Source organism: Anopheles gambiae, chromosome 3, assembly GCF_943734735.2.
Source record: "Anopheles gambiae chromosome 3, idAnoGambNW_F1_1, whole genome shotgun sequence".
In the NCBI taxonomy this organism is placed as follows: domain Eukaryota; kingdom Metazoa; phylum Arthropoda; class Insecta; order Diptera; family Culicidae; genus Anopheles; species Anopheles gambiae.
Genome location: NC_064602.1, coordinates 94,096,803 through 94,119,079, shown reverse-complemented (window position 1 = coordinate 94,119,079; position 22,277 = coordinate 94,096,803). Strand labels below are relative to the sequence as shown.

The following is a 22,277-nucleotide window of genomic DNA, read 5'->3' as shown; positions in this document are numbered from 1 at the left end:
CCGCGAGCAAGCGTAGTCAATCTTGTCGGTATTTTAAAAGTACATGCGCCTTCAATGCGTCGCGCGGCTGCTCGGGTGGTGGCGCTCGATAACGTCACTGCCACCGGAATGGCAGCAGGGAGAGGAAGCCTTTCGCGGGCCCGTGGAGTTTTATTTTTTGCCCTCTCCGAAGGTGACATGTGTAGTCGAGCATTCCGCCGCCCGATTGTGGCTGTCGTTCTAATAGTGTGCAGTGGCAGGAATGCGAGGTGGGGAGGATATTTTAAGCTGAAATTGCTTCTCGCTAGATAAGTAAATCATGCGTAACGAAGGTTATCTTGCTTGAGAGGGGAGTTTCTGGGCGACGGAAGGAATGCCCGCAGCTGTGATTCTAATACCTGAAATGGGAAAGAATGTGTGAGTGTAGAAAGTACAGCTGGGATGCTGTAATGTTAAATAAAAAGTGAAAGAAATAAGCAAAGAATATTGTGCTTTAAGCGATTTTGTAGGGATTGCAACAATAATCCGGCTCGAAGGACCAAACTCAATTTACTCGCAGTATATGCAAATTTTTCGTCATTTTCAGCTAATGATTGCCCTTTTGATTGGTTTGACAAGTCCTTTTTTACTATGGAGTTGTCTGCACATGTTACGTATAGAGTTTCTTGCTCCCTAACTCAGAATAATGGAATCTTTTCACAAATCTGAGTAAAATTATGTCGTATTGCCTTGCCTTGCTTTTGTGATGAATGTTATGTGACTTAAAGGCCGGGCTACATTGATCGTACTCGTACTCGATCGTACGCGCTAGTGAAAATCGAAATTACGCTTGCGAGTACGATCAATGTAGCCCGGCCTTAACGTCACATTCAAACTGTGGGGCTATTTTCTATTTTGAAGGTAACAAACCCTGCAAACTACCAAGTATCTTTGGAAATATAGCTTAGAATATTCTACTGAGGATCAAGCAATCAGCAACAGGTTGCTATGCCAACTAACAAGTTATCCGCTTCGGAGAAGTTTGCTATACACACAGCATTGTGCTTTAGTTCACCTTCAAATTGGCTGCATCTAACATGCATCCAGCTCCAGTCACGTCACATCTCCCCAGCTTAAGTAACGCCACCATCATCCATTATGCACCCATTAGTGCAGGTTAAAGACAAAACGGTTTTGCGCAAAACTTTCACTTCACAACCATTCTCAAAAAAGGCCGTCGCTACCCTTGAAATGCGTCGCAGAAACGACACACTGCACTCTCTTACCGATGGTAAGTGGTAAAACTTTCTCACTTTTACTATTAAAACGATTACCTCTACTGAGGCTGCCTGTGGCTGTGTGGCTGTGTGTGTGTGTGTGGGCGAGCATTAGCTCTGCTTCGGCAGTTTGTCACAGTTGCGTGGCAAATCTAATCGCTTCATAGTTAGATGATTGCTGCGTGTGTTTGCTCGAGTTCAGCTACATCGTACAGTACAAGGATACCGGCTGCTACTGGGAGGGGAGGCGGGAACCCAAACAGCACCGACGTGGTGGTGACGACCCTGTGTTTTCTTGTTTGCCACCAACACAAAAATAGGCAGGACGCGCTTCGGCTGTCACTCTAACGAGCAAACCAGACTCGCCGGGCTGGATGTGATTACCCGCCATGCAGATGAGTACAGTGTCCCCGCTTTTTTTTCTTCTTCTTTTTGCTGCCCGTCTCGTCGAAAATTGTAGACGGCTGTTGCGGAGGGTTCGGTATAAATTAATTGTCCTTTACCAGTTGGTAGTTGGACCGGGAGGCCATTGGCTTGCTGACATGTGCAGAGGAAAAAACACAAAATTGAAAGTGTTTCACTCAATTTAATCCCGCGTGGAAGGGAACCGTGATCTGTGCAACCCCTTTGGCAAGCAAAAAAAACCCTCACATTTTGGCTCATCGAAACGCTCAAAACCCAGGTAATGGAGCAATTTCGTCGGCAGAAGTTTAGCAGCCCGTTGAGGCGCGCCTGTGCTTGGGGCTTGTTTTTCTTTTTCGGTCTTTTATGAAGTGACATGTTTCCTATTGCTTTTTTTGCAGGCTCTAGTTTCATGTTCTTGCTCGGTGCTATTATTTTGGACAATTTATAGGTAGGCGTAAATTAGATTGTCTCCTTCATTCGCTCGGAGACGTAGGGGAGTTGCGCAGTGGCATTTTGAAGGTGAAGCGATGCGTCACAGACACATCCCTTTCCCGCCCGGGGAAGATTACTCCATGTTTGATGATGATGATGATGATGGTAGGGGAAGCATATAGCTAAATTTCGATTGCGCTTGTTGTAAAATTATTCCCATTCTGGGTGAGCTTAAAGGACGGGCAAATTATGCATTATTATTAGTTCTACTCGGTTAGAGCGCGTGTTGATTGAGAGCTACAAAAAACTCGTTTATTCATCCTTTATTCGTCTTTAGGATTCATTTGTATTAATTTTGCCTATCTTGTGTATGAACTACATGAACATATAAAATCAAAGTATCGTGTAGTTGTGCAATACAAGAAGAAGCATCCTACAACCACTTTCCACTAGCTCCACTAGTAGTTTGGTCCCATTTCAAGCTGTTTGCTCCCCTGTTTTACATACCACGATGACTCGTACTTTGGCTCTCTTCCGCACGAATGGGCTCGACTGTGCTGCTGGCATAGCACCCCGGGGTGGGTTTGGTTTTGACCATTTCCGTTCCGGTTGACGGCACTTTGAGGATGACGACATGCCCAAAAGGGGTAGCGGGCGTTCAAAAGTGACGCTCCTCTGCCTTTTTCTACCCCTTTACTTGCGTGAGCCAAAGAACTACTTTGGAATCTTTGGGAGGGAGCATTTAATGTGATCTTTGAAACTTGTGTTATGCATTTATAACAGTGTTAAAGCTACGTTAAATTTCTGTAAAATAAGAGAAAATGTAGCAAGATCTGTAAAACAAAACACATATAAAGAATGTTTTGCACTACTTAACTCCAGTAAATACCTTCATGTATTTTGTTCCGTTCTTCCTCCTGCTTCACATTCACTCTCGGAATATCGCATGATTGATCGCTATTTCTGGAGCTTCCTCCCTTTTAAATTCCCCACAGCGATTGCTTCTCTTTTCGCTTTGATGGCCTTCTCAACGTTCCAGCATCGGCAAGATCGTCCGATGCGATCGGATTCGGTTGCAATTGCCGCCGCAATTGCTTAATGACACCGATAACACGTGTGTCGCATCGATAAAATGACATTCCGAAGTGAGATCTTTATCTGTTTGTGACCGTTAAGGTTTCGTTCTCTCCTTCCTTTCGTTCTTTATTTTTCGGTGCCAGTGTCTTCTTGACGCTTTGGAAGAGCTGTTTACATTCCTTGGCGAGTTTGACTTGGTCACCCGACCGGACGTAATGCTTGTGACGTCACGGACGTCAGATATCAGGTAATCGTACCACGAGGCGCTACTATCAGCCGCCTCGCAAACCATCACCGGCTGTTTTGTGTGGTCATAAATCATTCCCGTGCACTCGATAGCTCCTCTAGGCAGCAGGTGGCGTGCGGAGATATTTTAGGACCGAACCGTGATTAGACGTCCGGTCCCAGCGGTGGTACTCCAACGTCCAAATGGGCTGCCAATCGATTGAAGTGCAGTGCAGGGTTAATCCTTGGCTCAAAATAAATCCCCTCGATTGCCGGAGGATTGAAGCTGATATGGGCGAGCCCGAGAAGGTTTATTAAGAGCGATCGAGACGGGGCCGTAATTTCTTTGGTGACAAGAAGTGTGGAAAAGCACTTCAGCATGCTCGTTGTGTGGATAGACTGAGGAAGGGTTTTGCCGATAAGATGATTGGAGAAATAATAACAAAAACACTCTTCAACTTGCGAACCGAGGTGCATGTGAACTTGAAATTTGAAAATCAAAGATATTTGTGACTTTATGATGAATAACAACCTAAGGCTACGGAATATCGGAAGCCACCTTTGTGATTGAAGTGTATGTAAATCTGCTCACATTATCGTATTTTTTCTACGCTGCTGATAGTCGTAGAAGGCACCACCGGAGGCAACACCCATCAATCTCTCCGTGTGTTAGCGATACGAAACACGGGGGAGAGAGGTGATAAAAACACTCCAACAAGTTGGCTCAAACATCATCGTGGTATCATCATCAGACCAGCGATAACTTCCAACACCTCGAAGGCAATAATATACGTACGACGATCGGTACGTGGTAGAATGTTGACTTCCACTCTTGTTTCCCCCATTATGCAAGTGCTGTTCTCTACGCTGTTGTCGCTCGGTGTGTCCGCTTTGCATAGTTGCTTAGGTATTTTCTCTATCGTACCTGATCGACAGCACACAAGCACGAATACCTCCACCGGAAGTGTTAATAGCGATCGGAAATGAGTCCGTGAAGGTGCGCTTGGTGATGCGGTACGAGAGACGTCGCTGCCAGTCTGCTGCTGCTGCTGCTGCTGCTGCTTTTGGCTGTGTGCGGTGCGTAGTGCGTCTCACGCGAAAACGGGAAACCCGGATGGATGGGTCGTCCGGCTTTTCGAGCAAGACGGGGCGACCTCTTCTTCCCTTGCTGGTTGTCTGTGTGCATGCACGATGACCCCTAGTTGTGGCAGGTTGTTCTTTGGTTGTGCTTCTTTGTGACCCGCATGCAAGAAGACAGACACGGACGACACACGGGGGAGTCAGCTGAGCGTGTCCGAGACATTTGAAGGTGACGACGATCGCTTAGGGGTGGACGTGTGGGCCCACCAGGACCAACCGTAATCCCCGTAGAACGCAGTCAAATGAGACGACCGCGCAACGTTGCCATATCTTTACGCCAGGGCCCGGGATCTTTGTGTTGTTTACTTTTCACAAGAATCACACAAACGCCGCATTAACCCCCAAAAACAGTCAACTCCCCGTTAGAAGTTGGCCGTAGGAGAACCTTAAATCGTTTCGGGAGAACCTTTGTCGGCATTCTACCTCTACGGTCCAGGAATCGAGCCAATGTTTTGGGGGGACCGTAGTTCTAAGCAATTCTTGAAATGCAAACGTATAAACCACAGCCTTCTACGCTTTGCCGGTCTCTTGGAACTGAGGACCACAGCTAATAAACAGTCCAGCGGGAACAAGCTGTGCCGTGTGGACATTCTCTCGATCTCGTCACCCTCTCGACGACGGACACATAACGGCCTGCTGCTGCTGTTGCTGCCGGTTCGATCGCTGTCCCGTATCACCATAAATCTCGTCTAGATTTGGAATTGGTCCCGTCCGTTGTCTGTTCCGATTCCACCTCCAATCACTGAAATATGTAGCATATACATATCACGTCACGTCCACGGCCCCTTCCTGGTATCGATGGATCCTGCGGACGTGGGGCCGATCTCGAACTTCAAGCTCAAGGGATCAACCGATTCCCTTTGCACCGTGGACTGCCTACCAAAAGGGCTGGGCGTGGGGAAACCTGAACGCCGCACAGGATTTTGCGCATATTTTGACCGCCCTTTCCTCCAGTCTCCTCTTTTGAACGCAATGCCGCGCACGCAAACACACACACACACATAAAATCAGCATAAAATCTGCGCCTCCCGACTCCAACTTCGTCCATATTTTTGCGGCAAACGAGCATATCAAATGAAAGAGAGAAGAGACACAACAAAAAAACCGGCACACCGTTGTCACCGTGCTTCAGTGTGTCCGTGGTGCTCGGGGCAGAACTAGAAAATCCTGTGGGCGCATAAAGAACGGAGCACTAAAAGAGGGAGGGTGTTTCAAGAGAAGAAACAAAACGAAGGCAAAAAATGTAACAGAAATACTCGTTTTTTTCGTTGGAGATAAACCGTAAAGCAACAATAAACAGAGCAACAAAAAAAAAGGTATTGAGCATAAAAAGCAAAAGAGGAAAACTGAACAGTAAAAACAAACAACACACACACACACGAAGGGAACAAAAAAGAGGAGGAAAAACTGTAGCATAAAAATTTTCTTTGCCAAGTCGCTTTTTGTTTGTATCTTCTGGGCAAGTTTTTTGCCGATCAACGGCTGGAAGGACGAAAGAGCACCATCAGGATCAGGATCATCGCAGGTTTTTGGTCGATCGAGCAGCGATCTGGTTGCCTCTGGCTCCCCACCTCCCCCCCCCCCCCCCCCCCTCACCGATGTGGTGCGGTACAGTGTTCGGTGTGTCCGTTGGGCGATTGCGATCTTTCTCCACCAAAAAAGGGGAACCCCTCCGGGTGGAGCTCTTGCATCCCTGTTGGAAGCGGAAAGAGAATACCAAAGAAAGAAAGAGCAAGAAAGCAAGGGGATCGCGAGTGTGCGCACGCGTTGCGACCATTTCGCTTATTGGCAATTCAAATAATCGTGCGCGCATTCTAGCCTCCTCCACGGTCCACTCGGTGCCCACCGTTCGGGGGCTTGGTGTATGCTTATTGCCTTCTTATTATGTTCAGGAACCGCAGCCCTGCCTGCCGCTTCTCCGTTCTGCTGCTGGGTGAAAAGAGTTTGTCGAGCTGAAGCCAAGAAGCGGCTTCCATTCTGTAATCTCCTTTGAACACACAAATCTCCACCATCCTCCCCCGGCTACAAGCGGGAACACCGTTGTGTCATCGTGATTTTGCGTCTCCCACAATCATCACCATCTCCGTCTCCGTTTGCCGTACCGATCTGTGCTTGCGTTCGTACGGTGGCGGCAAACGCCAAAAGCGCATACGCAACGCTCGATGTCGATTCCTTCGGGGTCCTTTCAGGGCTTTGGGTGGATGTTTGTGGGCATCGTTGGAGCTGCCACGGTGAGTATGTAGATGTGCGCATCCATGCATATACATATCCCATACGTCGGACCGGAGAATCGGTCCGGACCGCGGCAAGGAGTCGGCTGTTGCGCGAGCATAAATCAATGCCGTGTGACATATATCCTTCGGATGTCAGGGCAGATATTGGCTACTCCTTTTCTTTTTGCATCTTTCCATCCCTGCCCCCGGTCCCTGACACCCCACCGTCCGTTTGAGAAATGGGAGCCTGGGTGCCCTTTTTTGGTGTGTTGGGTTGTTTTTTTTTCTTCTGTCCTGTCCAACTTTTGCTGCTGCTGCTGTTGCTGGTGCTTGTTGTCGCCTTTCTTTCTTATTCGTAGTGTCTGTTGCTGCTGCTGCTGCTGCTGTGTCTGAAATCCTTACCGGTTTCAGCTGCTGTCGGGTGAACAGGAATGGTTCGGAAAAATGCTGTTTGCTCCGTTCAAGTGGCCAATGATCAATGAAGCTTGCAGTTGTTTGATTTGGAGGGTTTCAGGTATATAGTATTTACTTTTCGATGACGTAGTTAGGAGATTGAGAGGAGTTACAGAAAACACGACGTCATTTGCTGAATGTTTCCAAAAACTTTTTGGGCAACGACTTCTTTCCAATATTCCAATATCCCCACATCTTGAAGATACTCCAGATGAAGCACGAAAACAACCGAAGCAATACGTCCCAAGTTCAATCGTTTCTAGGTTCGTTTTCTCACGGTAATAAACAATCCCTCCATCGTGGTAGATAGCTCTACCGGAAGCATATTGATAGCAAATCTTCAAGCCCGATAAGTTTCCTCATCACTTGACGCGATGCCGCGCGCGGCAATCGATAGAATCGACGCACTTTAAAAGCAGAATCAATATCAGTAACCTCAGAGCCTCAGTGCCTCTTGCGCCAAAAGCCGGCGGTTGCAATCAATAAAGGAATCCCGACCGAGGAATCTCTTTCCATCAAGCTCACGTTCGCGGTCTCTTCGGCCCGGCTCGAGTGGACCTCAAACAGTGTGTGGCGCTAATCTCACTCTCGGTCTACACTCGGCAGAAATGTGATTGAGCTCGAAGGGGGTACAAAATTAAGTGCACACCTCTAGCACTCTTGCGCCGCTGGGGTAAAATGATTCGTTACCGATCGATTTGAGTGCATCTCGATGTTGGAATCGCGCACGCGAATAATTGTGACGATTGGTAGCGGCAGCTGGACAGTTTTTAGGACCCCGAAGCGTTGAAATCAAACAAAAAAAAATCACTCCGCCGTTCATTATTTCCCCCGAATGGCATTGTTTCTGGCGCGGAGAGTGGAACTGGCGCAGGATTTGTTGTTTTTGGCCTTTCGTTGCTTCCCTCCATATGCTTCTTTCGATAGGGAAATGTTTGGACGTTGTTGAGAACAATGTCGATAAACAATGGTCACCAGAGTTCCCTCCAGAATGCATCCGCGCGGTGTCGCATATGTTATGAGCGGCAAGGAAGCTGACAGCTGACGACAACCGCGCCGGGCGAGAAATCGCGAACAAAATCTTATCGTAACCTTTTGACCTCAAGCTTTCAGACAGCGCTTTACTAACGGACGCCATTTTGCACGATACTACGCATTCGGGAATGGCAAAGTCCCATCGAAGGTACTTGAGAGGTTGAGGCGTAATTAGGAAGGGGTGCTTTCCACATGCACGCACACACACCCCTCCAGTTTTACTATTATTTTCCTGCTCCGAAAAAGCCGCTAGCGCAGTCGGTGACGTCCCGCTGCGAGTTCTGGTAGCGAATATTTGTTGTTTTCCCTCTCCATTATGGGAAAGCCAACGCGCGTTCCCCCTGGGGCGTTCCATTATTTCATACCGCGCACCGATAGGAAAAAGTCGAGCATTTCGCACGCAGCAGGATACGCGTTGCCGGTTTGTGGAAGTGTGTTGTGTTTGTCATTTGGCTGTGCTTTAATTGACCGATCGGTTCGGTTGCGGTTCTCAGGGGCTGCTGATTGGTTGGCGAAGGGCGTTGTTGGTGAGCTGCAGTTGTAATTGTCGAGTAGATTTAATTTGTTTGTAATATGATTTGCTATTCGTTTTGAAGAGGTTGAAACAGAGAACTTTTTGATTATATTAAAAAAAAATCTTGTTTTTACAATTTAATTTCCTACTTTTAAACCGTGCGCCAGACAAATGAAACGAATCACTTCTTCTATGAATCGTTGCCGTTAAAACGATAGACAAACGAGCTGACAGACAGGGACAAAAAACCGCCAACTGAATCAATCCTCAAACGCATTATAAAACACCCATGTGACAAAAGATCGACTTCCTGCCTCGATCACTCCCACCCTAACCACCGCGCAAAGGTGCATTAATCACACACACACACATGTCGTTTAGCAAAAAAAGGGAGAAACAACGGTCACAAAGTTCGTTCCATTTGTCAATCATGCTTCCTTTTAATTAATCGTCCACCTAATGCCATTCATTTTCCGGCCCGTCGCGCCTTGTTTGTGGCCCTGCACTGTTGCACCGTTGCACATTGCCAATCCAACCTTAGGACCAGCGGATGAGAGAACGGGGCTGGTGAATTGTTGCGCGAATTGTTGCTGGCGGCTGTTGTTAGCTGTTCGTGTGGTAGCAGGCAAGCAAACTTCTAACGGTGACGATTGGACAATCGGCTTTGGGGTTCGCTCCGGTTTAGCAGGGGTTTTTGTCCGGCGGCTGATGCCGCCCAGAGATTAGAACCCGGCCCCAGCAGCCCCGGCCAGCGTATGGGGAAGCCCGGTAGCGGTCTATTGTGAGCGTTGTTGCGAATGCGATGCGAATTGGTGAGGTGAGAAATCGAAATTAATGTTCGCGGTAGTGGCTGATCGAATCAGCTTTGGTGCCGTGACCAGGAAATGCTTAACCTTTCTAGTAATAGCAGTTATTTTTGTTAGTTCAATAGAATTTTTAAAGCAAATACGACTTTAAATAAGACTTTAAGGCTTATTGCAAATATCTATTAGAACTGTTTTCGCTCAACTTCAGGCTTTTATCAATTATATAACCATCTTTGTATCCGTTGCACGCATGTTCGTCTGAGACCATCCCACCTGTTGATGCGCTTGATGCGTTACGTACGAGTTTAGCACTACATCTTGCACCTTCCACAGCAACCGATCATCTATCTACCTTGGCACAGTTCTAGTATATCGCTCTGGCTCGCACGTTACCTTAGCAACAGCTGCAGTGTGTGTATTTGTACGGTATTTCGACATAATTAAAATCGGTTTACTACACGAACGCTGCTTCCCCGAGAGCCCGGGGCAGTGGGAAGCGAAGGAAAAATAAAACTATTTGGTTCTCTGCCTCGTGCAATTTGCATTTTCATTTACAAAACGCTTGCCCCGCGGCTGACCTCTGGGCGATGATGGGAGTGGGTGGAGCGCAGAAAAAAATGTTGGAAACAGTGCCTCACCCACACGGATTGAAACGGTTCGACCAATTCGGACGTTTAGTGGTGCATCAGGGTGGAAAGAAATTAAAAGATGTATGTTTGTGTGTGTGTGTGTGTGTGTGTGTGTGTGTGTGTGTGTGTGTGTGTGTGTGTGTGTGTGTGTGTGTGTGTGTGTGTGTGTGTGTGTGTGTGTGTGTGTGTGTGTGTGTGAGTGGGCCGCAGTAGTAGCGGCATGCTGAAATCAGTTTGCTTCGATGGTTGGAGCTGCCAGATCGGACGCTTTGGGACGCAAGCGTCACCGAGTGCGCCATCACCGGTGCGTGAAGGAAAAGCCTTCCCTCATCCACCCATCGAACGGGAGTGATGCGTGTCCGTGAAGGTGTGGTCCGAAAATCGCCGGTAGGGCACCGCCTCAGAAACACATGCTCGGGGGGAGAAGGAAAACTAAACCACTGGATGGAGATTGAACGGCACCGGGGTTCGCTTCACTCTACTGCCAATGGACTCGTACTGGGAGGGATGGAATCGTGACCAGCAGCAACAAAGTGAGCAATGTGTGTGTGTGTGCCTCTACTCTCGTGGTAGTGTTTCCTAATATGCGATTTGATGGTTGATGGTCCAGTGCATAAATCATACGGCCCCTTGTGTGTCAGCGGGGAACAGCTGTTCGGATGCAATATCTGATGCATATTTTAAGGCATGGTCCCACCAGTTGGAGCTGTATTATTTATGTGGCAAAGCATGTGGAAAATTTGTAACATCATCCAAATGAAATTGTAAGATGAAGGGTGATGATACGCGAAGGGAAAAATGGAATACCGTTTCCTACGATAGAATCGGGAGTGTTTTTACTTATCTAAGGGCTTTGCCAGCACTATGGTTCGGGTTTTGGTTTACCAGTAGCTTGGATATACGGAGAAAGGGGTACACAGATTTATCGTGTATAGCAGCAGGAAAACGACATTCTCGTACATGGGAGAAAAGATCGGTTTGAATGAGATGTTGAACTTAGACTGGGCGTGTCCTAGATCTGAGCGCTACCTGTTTTACCAAACGAGTGGAGTCTCACGATGTTATGTTGGTAGACAGTTTTATTCAGCATTTGAAACTGCATGATAATATTGTGAATGACATTTAATGAATTTACAAAAGGCTGTTATGAATGGAAGTTTGGATTCCGTTTCAATTATAAAAAAATGTAAAAAAAAAATCATGGATTTACTTTATCAACATTATTTTTTTAATACTGATGCCATGTGTTGTAATTTGCTCAATAATCATTACCCTACGCAACCGAAATAGTAACCAAATTACAAAATTAACATCACTTAACATGACTTTTTACCTGATGACTCCACTATACCAGCCTAACTATCTAGAATGGAATGTACTTCATTTCCACAGTGTAAAAAACGTTCCAAAAAAGAGTAAAATTCCTCTGACACGATGATGATGAAAACGAATGCAACAGCACATGACGGAGGGTCAGCAAAAAAGGCCCATAGCTTTCCGGGAGAGAGAACATCGCGCCGGACCCCGCATGGTCGCCCAAGCACAGCCAAAGCCGCCGTCCTTTGTTGCTTCGCCGGCGCACTATGGGCTCGTGGCGACGTGGCCGCAAGACGGAAATCACACCCTACCGCAGCAGTTTTTCCGCGTACGCGCGTAATTTATGATAAACTGAAAACATCATAATAACAGTGGTAATGGTGTACGAAAACAAAATTAATGACAAAGATTTCCATGCCCTCTTCCCCCCGGAATGGGTGTCAGACATTGGTTCTGCCATGCTTCGTGTGTGCCGTACGAGCTATGATGCTCCGGTATGCTATCTTCCCGTGCACTGGACCGAAAATCTTAAGGTCCATAAATAGTGACATTAAACGGGTTGCCCGCAGAGTCACCTATCAGCGGCGTCACGGGGCCGTGAAAATCGGCCACCCAATATCCCGTGTCTTGGTAGGGGAGCCGGAAGCCCCTTCACAGTTTGAGTGAGGGTGATAAACGGATAAACGGTGTGGAGGAGCTGCTGGGCGGGGAGACGATCGTCGTGTGTCCACGATTGCACGAAACCCACAATCAGCGGCCTGAAGGAGACGCTTGAAGTCATGTGTGATTTATGTCTCCCCCGTGGTCTCGACTGTTTTCATGGATGGACGCCCGAAACTGGACCCGCAGACCGATAAAGGCCGGGCAGAGGCTGTCGGTTGTGGTCAATTTAGTCCAAGCAATCCAATCGGAACCGTACCGATAATGAATGTGAGGGGAGAGAAGATAGACGTTCCCTCCTCCCTTAAAGGGAGAGGGTTTGTTGACACGGTTTTAGCACCTAATTTAACAGTGATTACTATTTCACAGCTGGCTGCTGCGAGGCAAAAAAAAGCCCAGCAGCAAAACAGAAGCGAAACGGGGAGTCCCTCTCATGAAAATTTATCACACACGCCGAGCCGTGAAATGAGTGTCGCCACTTGCCACACGATAACAGCTCATAACAACACGAAAATGAGTGTGTTACTTTTTTGTTTGCTTGGAAGGATGAAGGCAGGATGGAAGCAAAAACCACAACAATAAAAAAGCCGCCCGAAAAGTCACCATTTACCGATAATCACCGACTGGGCGAACTTTTTCGTCCCCTTCGCTGGACACGATTATCAACTCGCGTCGCCGTTTTTGTGTGTGTGTGAGCGTGTGTGTTGGTGCGCACTTTGATTGTCATCGATTTAGTCGCCTGTCCCGACCTGTGGTCCGGAAGGGTTGGCGAGATTGACATTTGTCATTGCCGTTGCCGTGACAACGTGATTCGATGTTTTTGTCCTACGCGAAGTGCGCAGACTTTTGAGCGATCGATCGAGCAAGCAGGTGTGTGTGGGGGGTTGGGAGGTAGGAACAAAAAACCACTATCGAACAACATGAGCAACACGGCGGCAAAAGAGAGATTGAACAAGTAAACACAACACTTGTCGAAAATATTCCCGAGGGCGGAACACGTGATAACAGGCAGTTTGACACGGATTTTTTTTTCGGTCAGGTCTGGCAGTGATTGAGGTAACATTATTTAACACCATACACGATCGACAACGTGTAAACCTGCCAACTTACGACAGGCGCCATGAAGACACACACACACAGTCGGAAAGTTGGTTGAAGAAACAACACGGAGAATGAAGACCTCCTCACGCGTTCCATATCAGCTAATACCAATCAGTCGATGAGGTTTTAATTTTTGCTGGACACACACGCTCGTTTAAGAGTGTTCATGTGAGCGAGAGAAAGAGAGAGGATGCAACGTATTTGGGACGACGGATATTGACCAGCCGGGGGTATGTGAAGATATTCGAGCCTACCCTGGGGACCTGGCGCGGCGAATATTGCGATTTTGCGATCGAGATGCGTCGGAAGCCTGCTGGTTGTTGAAGTTTTGTTTGTTTGTTTGTTTTTTTTTTCTCTTCATAATGCTCTTTGATTCTGGTACTGTTATGTCTACGGTTTGTCGTTTTGGAGTCACTCCGTACCGCACGGTCGGCATATTAATCAAGCAAATGGCGATGAACTGGCACACGGGAGTTCACGTCGTCTTGGGCTGTCGCTGTCGTCTCTTGTAAAACCATAACAACGTTAAAGTTAATTTCAGCGTGCTGAGATCGAAAGATCTGACGTCGGGGGGTGGATCATAACTATTTCAAATATCATTACTTCCAAAATATATATCTACCGCGGGTTGGAGATAAAGCGAGCCTTCCAGAGAACGAGAACATAACCAGTTTACATTAAACTAAATGTGTTGCCCCGGACGCTCCACGGTCCACGGCGGTGTTTGTCGTGTCGCGCTCTGTGTGTCAGTGCGTGGCGTCGAATGTCACGACTTTTACACAACTGTGACTTGTCCTGTGGAGCTGCAGCCCAGCTTCGGGCATTGCTGAAGAAGCTCGGCGAACGCGCGGTACAAGATCTCCAGCCCCGTACAAGTCTCCGGATCCCGTGGTAAGATATGAATCTAGAATACGCTCTAACTTACAGTACAGTACAGTGGTGTGTTCCCCCAAGACTGGGCAGAAGTGCCTAATGCCAGTATGAATCTTCCGCACAGAGCTTAAGCCCAAAGGAACATCAAGTTCTTCTGTAACCCCCAACCGAGAGCAAGCACTGTCGATTCGAAATCGGTAAGGTTCCTTGATCTTTTAGCTGGGTTTTTTTTTGCTTGTTTCACTGTGTCGTTGTCGTTCTCCGACATTCAAAACGGGCACGAAATGACCACCATAAAGCGCCGTAATATCCCTGCTAAATGTCTTTGATGGTGTCCTTGGACTGGACCCGCTGCCAAAACCCCGCCCGGTCGCTTGAAGTTGAAATTTTTACCGAAAAAATACATTCTGCATCGCCACAACCATAAACTATTCCGGTAGAAACAGCTGAAGCTGAGTGCCGCCGATGTCTACAGAAAAAGTGAACCCGTTTTCCTAGGCACTGCGGCAAAAGAACGGGTTGGTAGGAAATAGGAGCGAGGAAAAAACGGGATGATTTGTAGCGCATCCTATCGCCGGGACGGAATCTTGTCCGTCGGCGACAAAAGGGCAGATTTCGGTGATCCGCTCCATCCAGCGTTGATGGATTCGACGTACCGATTCTCGCGCGCGCTCACTGCTTGCCGCGCGACCTCTGGCACGGCGACCGGACCGCTTATCTAGCGCTGTCGATCTTTTTGGGCTTAAGATCGCCACACGGAAGAGGTACGCGAGGTGTTGACGCGAGGTCGAGTCTTTTCCAAAGGCACGCTCATGCGGAACCGACACCGGGATGGTTTCCGAGAAGGACTGTTTGCCATGAAGTCCCGTTCGGTAGCGTGTGTCTCTTCATAGACGCTTCAATATCTCGTCTCAGTTTGGTAACGGGGCGGTTACGTGCGATGGGATCATGGGTCTGGTTCGTCTCAATAAAGTTGTACCTAGATCGAACAGTACACCGGGAGTCAATTTAACAAAACGGGAGTTCATAGGAGCTACTTGAGATACACACACCAGGATGTTTTAGATTAAGGCTCAGCACGTGATTGAAATGTGATGTATTATTTCCTGCTTATTTCTCTAACGTCACTGCTTCCTGGTCATACTCCAATCACTTTGAGCCACTTAATCCCTCTTTAATTTCCGTACTGAAGTAGATGAAGACATTGCTTCCAAGATGTAACGAAGACAAGCTTGAGCACTTCATCAATCATGGCTGAAGACGGATTTTCCAACCACCGTCCACTGAAGAAGGTCAGAAGTCCAAGCCGGATCCGTCATGATAGAACGATCGCACTCCCTTGCTAGCCCTGCAGCTCGATTGCAAAGGGGTCGCGTCATTGGAGACGAATCAATCATAATCGATGATGTGAAATTTGTCATCCTCCAGACGCAGTACGATCCGGTGCCGTTTGACGCCAGCGATAAGGCCAATGGTACGGTACAGCACACATGATTTACGGGAGGCTCACGAGGACGGCCTCTGTTGGTGCCTTGGACTCAACCACATGCACAAAGTTGTGTGGTGATTTTTACAGCTCATAAAATTTGACTACAACTGGCAGAACTGACACTCAGTACACGGCGGTGTCGCCGGACGTTGACAAAACCGGTCGCGAAAGCAATGAGTCATAAAAAACAAAAGCCTCCCTAGGTCCGAAATTCGAAGATGGCAGTGTTTGAGTCGCCGACGTCGTCGTCGTGTGCAATCGAACAATATCCACCAGCGGCAACCAGGACGTGCTGGCACGTGCGCCATTTAACGCTTAACTCCGTGTACCGTTAGCTCTGCGGACGCGGCGGCAACTCTCACTCTCGCACACGCGCAGGCATTTCCGTCGCTTCCAGAGAGAGGTCAGAAGCGCGGACACGTGCTCGTGCGTACAAGATGACACGATTTTGGAGATACTGAAAGGGTTGCGTCGATGCGTATCTGTAGGGGTTTGTACAGGAGGACTAGAGCTAGATGAAAGCGAGATGCCTAAGCATCTTTGGGCGAGATCAGTGTCCAGAGCTCGAAAACCGAAACGTGCGTCCCCGGTCTGTGCGTAAATTATGGTCTGCGTGATCTTCGGCTATCTTGCCACACACGGGGCAGACACGTCTGGATCATCAAGACGTGCGTTGGTTATTTTTTGGAAATTGAATTAGTAAAGCAGCACGCGATAGAAGTCCTCCAAAATGTGAAAAGATGGTACACAATGTTTTTGTTACTGGTTAGGTAATCGGGTAACTCATTGGAGCATTTTGCGCAAACATCCGAACATGAGTTCCACGAATTTGGAAGTACGTAAGGCATGTATCATCATCTTCTGGGAGTTTCGACTTCGCAAAATGTTCATGTCTTAAGATGGGAAGTCTCGTGCTTTTTGAACGCTGTGATGTTGTTCTTTATGTGTGAGCATGGGTTTTATTATGCGCCAAAGCAAGAATAATATCTGACTATGTGAAACTAGAGAACTAAACAGGTTCTGAAGACTAGGGACGATTAATAACGACGGTTAATAAGGGACGGAATAATGATTTGAAGAAAATCTTAAACGTAAAACAGTTGAATGTTCACTTTAGATCTCCAATTTTGATGGAAGAATGTAATGTATACGTCCGGAGAACCCGGAGAACCCAGAGAAAGTGCCGCGGAATTTGTCAAATGCACTCTCCATTTCTCCAACATCCAAGCAACCTGACGCTCCCATTGTCATTTTCACTCCACCAATGTAAACAAAGCACCCTTCCTCTGCGTCAAACTCCCGGCCCGCCAGATGCCAAGTCAGCCACCACATCGTAAAAAGTGTTTGCCCATTGTCCCGCGTAAAGTCTTTAGAACTCGTTTGTTTTTACCCTCGTTGTGTGAGTGAGTAGAGCATTCAAAGGTTACCGATCTCAAGGACGAACTTTTTCCTTCCCAGGTTACCCCACCGTAGACGCGCACCGGGCAAGTTCATTGTGTCGCCCCTTTGCACAGCTGATCCATTGTTTGTGTTTCCATATAAGAAAATTCAGCAAACCAGATGGATTGTCCCAGTGGCCCGGTTTTCTTTCCCCCACTCCCAGTGAGAATGTTTTGGTATGGGGGTGCTGCTGCTCCTACTACTGCTACTACTACGTTGTGTCAAAGGGACTGCCAACCTCCCCCCTTTGTTCGGGTCTTGCAGCTCGGTCCAGGGAATGTTTTGGACCGGGACCGGCTGAGAACAATTGATTATTGTATTAAAATTACCCAAGCCCGGGCCTGGGGTTCTCCGAAAGCAGTGCTGATCTTTGTCTGTCTCGCATTGCGTCTGCCCTCCTAGGATGGGTCCCAGAGGGAGGTGGGATACAGACGGAGTGTTTTTGTTTTGCAAAATCGTCACCCACCCGATACCGGAAGACTAGAAGAGTTACCCCTGAATGGTGTGTCTAGGCCTAAGAAACAACAGGTTGGTAGGGCATCAGGGTTGGCGCTATTGTCACCCACCAGCTGGACTTTCGATTTCGAACGGATTTTCGTGTGCGAAATTTCTGCTCGAGATTCCTGGGAAAAAGGGGGAGCCCTTTGTTTGGAAGGGGGGTGAAAGAATGGCCCCACAGCGGTGATTTCGATTCAATTTGATGCCCACTGCTCGGGTCAAAGTAGCCTGGAAATCTGACAGGTGTCGTGACGGACAGAGTAGATTGTAACCCATAGTAAACTTTGAACCACAACATCTTTCATTCGCTTTGGTGCTGTTCTTCTCCGTCTCCCTCGCAACTCGGTGGATTGCTAGAACAATACCCTGCGCATCTGAGGACTCCCTCTATATTCAAAGGTAAGGGAGCGTGCAACCTCCGATTGGCGGGGGGAAGATAATTTGGATGAGAAATTCTCACTGTACACGCTTCCGGTGATGCAACAACCTCTCCGGGGGGGGGGGGTGGGGGGGGGGCTTGAGAACAAAGCCCACACACAAACACACTACCCAGCTGATCAAACAAATGGCCAAACATTCGGGACCGGGTGTTGGTCCCGGTGAACTTGAAAGTTCCAAAGTCGACTCCCGATGGGTTGGTTGGCCGGTTTGCGAATGATCCACTTCTCATGGTGGAGGGAGTGAAATTGTTTCGATTTGCATTGCATTGTTGTCTGGTTTGGCGCGTGGTCGCGTGGTGTTTATGTTTAGTGTTGTACCGCTTCCCTCCCCCTCCATCGTTTGGAAGCGTTCCTGCAGGGGTTGACTGTTTTTTTGGAGAAGCATTTTTATCTAGCTTTTTTGCATAACATTATGTCTCGTGCCATGTACAACACATGTCGAAAGAAGGGTTATCGCGTACTGTAAGGTGATATGTGTTAAAAGGGATAAGTTTTTCTAACTGTTCTGGAGGCTCTGGTTTCGGATTTTCATTGGCAAAACGCTTCCCATTAGTATCCAAATCAATTGATCTTGTTGCGCGCTCAGGTATCGGTAAAATATACAGCTCTTGCTCGATCGACCGAAACAATATACCGATACCGTAACATGCAGCTGCAGCGGAAGCTAATATGTCGGTTGTCACGATGTCCAACGGTGCTCGTGATTCAGTCCTCCCGGCATTGGGAGCTTGGGGTAACATTCTCGAGATCATGATCCCGTCGTGAGGATCATCTCCATCGATCCCCGGGTGGACAAATTGAGGAGAAACTCTATCGCCGTGTAAGACCATGTAGTTGTTGTGAAGGGGAGGAGCGGTACTGTTCTCGTCGGCACTGTTGGTGGTCCTAGGTGCGTTATCTAGAGGAGCGGACGGGGCTAGTGTGTTTGCTAAAGGCATAAAGCGTACGAGCCAGTAAGCAAACAACGAACTCGCTTTGGTCGTAGCTTCTGCCCGCGCTGCTGGGGAGAGGTGGAACGGTAAGCACGACTACTACTGACGCGCGACGTCACCTACCGTGTGACCCATATCGTTGCTTATCGTTAAGCTAACATGTCGCGGGAATCGGTTCAGTACTTTCCGTTCGTTCTTGTTTGAGGCGGTTTGGTTTTGGTTCACTGCGTTTCATTGTTTTTGCGGTTCCTGTTAGTTCCAAAACATTGGAACGACGACTTTTAAGTGTGTAGATATTTTGGACAATTTGGAGATGAAACTCTAACATTTTGTATTTTTCGATTCTTTTCAGCTCTCCTCAGCACCAACAGAGCTACCATCGGAACTACGACGAGTATGTCCACCCAATGCAACAGCAGCAGCAACAGCAGCAACAACAACAGCAACACAATGCAGCGGCCAGCTCGCCCCTATCCACGCTCTCCCAGCACGGCAGCATGATGGCCCCGCAAAGCCCTAGCATGCTCGGTGGCACCAACGGGATGATGCCGTCGCCCCTGATGCAGTCCCATTCGCCGCTGCTCTCTTCGAACGCTTCCCTGCTTCAGTCCCAATCGCCGCTGCTGTCCAGCTCGCCGCTAATGAGCCAGTACAGCCCGTACCACCATCAGGACGTGCCGATGCCGACGATCCTACCGCAGGACGAACCGGGCGGTGGTGGTGGTGGTGGTGGCTGGGGTGGATATGCACTGACCGCGGCTGGGCCTTATCAGAGTGAGTTCTGCGCCTCCAACTATGGTGTGCTGCACCAGCGCCAGGCGTACGGGGGACCGCACGGCGCAGGTAAACTGGGACCGCACGGCGGTCTCAAGAGTGCCAAGGAGGCCCGGATCCGACGACCGATGAATGCGTTCATGGTGTGGGCCAAGGTCGAGCGGAAGAAGCTGGCCGACGAGAATCCCGATCTGCACAATGCCGATCTCAGCAAAATGCTCGGTAAGTCCCAGTAAGCTCTTGTGCGAGGGGGGATTACGCGATAAGAGGCTTGTGGTCGGTCGGGAATAGTTTATCGGGCGGCTGAGGGTAGGTCAGTGCTTTTGGCCAGGTGGGTTAGTAGAGTTATCTATGCGGTTGGGTGGATTAAGGCTGGAGTTATTTATAACCGAAAGGTGCGTTATGGTGCTCCAGGAGTTTGACTCATGTACGATAGGTTCAGAATTTGTTGAAATATATCTCTGAATCCACATCTTCGCCACCTCTTCGCCATGTGGCGTTTCAGGTTTGACACATTTATCTGTTTCAAAGTAAGATGTACACTAGCTCCATCATACGCTGATTAGCTGGAGTTCGATCAACTTTATCTACGTGTGCGTTACACAACCTGTCAGAGAACGAACTCAACGATCGACGCCTGATGTCGACATCTTCGCCCAATTCGCCCAATCATTATCAGTCGATGGCGCAGGCCTTTCCCATCAGACGCTCGTTTTCGTCTCCCTCGGGCTGACCTTAGGCCGAACCTGCCATGTGCTCAATCAATGACCAATCAATCAGTTTAATCACCAAATAGAACCGTACAGGCTGTCTTAAACGGCAGCGCCAACCGTTCGCGTGCTCTCTCGACCAGCCCGTTGAGTTTGTTTTCTTTTCCATCTTTTGGGGTTGAATGATAAGATTAGACGGTTTTTTTTTTTCAGGATGACCATTGGCACCGTGAAGCAGGTAGCAGGCAGTGAGCGAACCTACCCCGCTGCTCTTATCAATGATGATAAAAAAACCACACCGTTTCAGGTGCTTCTTCGCCTTTTATTGAGTGCAGCGAGTCGTGTTTTTGTTTTGCGACAAGCGACCTGAAGCCTCATACTGATCCGATTGTCTGGCGCACTGTTTGTTGCGTGATAAAGATGAGCAAACGGTGGATTTTCTAACTTTTCACACTTGACTTTGTGGCGCACGAGATGAGTCAGGAGCTATAGGGTTATCGAAATTTCCCACCCGATACGGATCTCACCTTCAGTTGATTTGGTTTATATAATTGCACATCGATGACTCAGCTGTGGGGGCAGTTCATCCCGAAGCATCCCAGCTTCACTCGAGAACAATTTCCTGTGTCGTGCACGTAACGGTTCGGCTGCACTTTACGATTGATCCGGCTCAAATTGAAACGGCAAATTAAACGTTGATTGGATTTTGGGACCGATGAATTGAATTGAATTCGTGTGAGATGTAAAGTGCTGATCGGAACGGGTTTTCCACTTCCAACCACTCCTTGCTTGGTGCATTGTTGGCTAGAACAGGAAATTGTCGCATTGATTGGAGATAAAAAAATTAATAAATTCCACAAGCTACCACAGCTAAGTAGCCGCTGACGTAAAAAGGTTGAGTAATTCGTCGCATAACATGACCAACAAAACACTGTCTATCAACCACCAACCATAAACCACATGGTTTTTGCACTCTGAGCGGTCAAAAAACCAGCGGCTTAAAGAAGAGATAAGATTAATCAAATGGTTTGCGGTTGTTGTGATGACAAATCTAATTTAGAAAAATGGTTTTATCGGCAAAGATTAGTGGGGGGTGGATGACTAACCCGGTGGAGCGAATTTGGTTTCAACCAGGCAAACCAACTAAAAACTGAACTCCACTGGGAGCTCTGGTACTCAAGCAGAGAGTCGCTTTTGGAAGCAACCAATCCCTTACCGGGCACCGTACAAGCTTGGACGAAAAGTATCAACCCCATCCGCCAGACTTCGATTTGCTCCGACTCCAATTAGGGCCAAAGTGTGCCGCATAAATTATCTGCCCGACTGGTTTCAGTACGTGTATGTGTGTTTGCGTGTTTGTGTGTTTGTATGCGTTATTGCTTTTTACCTTCATTCTCAACTGAAACACGGAGTGCGGGTTGGATTTCGCCTCTACTCCACCGGGACGAACGAATGCAAAATAATCGAAGAAACGAGTCGAAAAACTCGTCGTCTGCTCCACGTTTGCACGCTGCAATGGAGAACATCATCCCGGCGAATGGAACGGCTACTGCGCGATGCCTGCAGGAAGGAAAGAAACGAACGAAACACAAACGCCGTCCCCAGAGCGACGGGTCTGTTCTTGAAACTGGAAAGCAAAATCAACACACACAAACACAACGATCAGATTTCTTTTATCGTTCATTTCTTCCGTGCATCAGGCGGGCAGGCACGGTGAGATAAGATGAGAGATGCTGCATGGTGAGCAATCACTCGGTGAGTGGTGAACGTTTGTTCTCTTTCTCGCTCGCACACGGTGTTTGCGTAGCTATCTTGGAATGATTTTTTTTAATCCAGTTATCTCCCTTTCCCGCGAGCTGGCCGCGCGCGTGAAGTGTCG

General features: G+C 48.1%; 1 protein-coding gene across 2 annotated transcripts in view; it reads left to right on the top strand.

Annotated features, from left to right (window-relative positions):
* LOC3291495 (putative transcription factor SOX-15) overlaps positions 1-22,277 on the top strand; it is a 52,734-nt gene that overhangs the window by 5,946 nt on the left and 24,511 nt on the right. The window contains exons 1-2 of one of the 2 annotated variants that reach the window (XM_061653379.1): positions 18,669-19,199; positions 19,267-19,910. In XM_061653379.1, the coding sequence (XP_061509363.1) occupies positions 19,322-19,910 (589 nt within the window). In that variant the 5' untranslated portion in view covers positions 18,669-19,199; positions 19,267-19,321. Of the gene's footprint in view, positions 1-18,668; positions 19,200-19,266; positions 19,911-22,277 lie in introns of those variants that run through there. The other variant, XM_061653378.1, reaches the window with a different exon arrangement.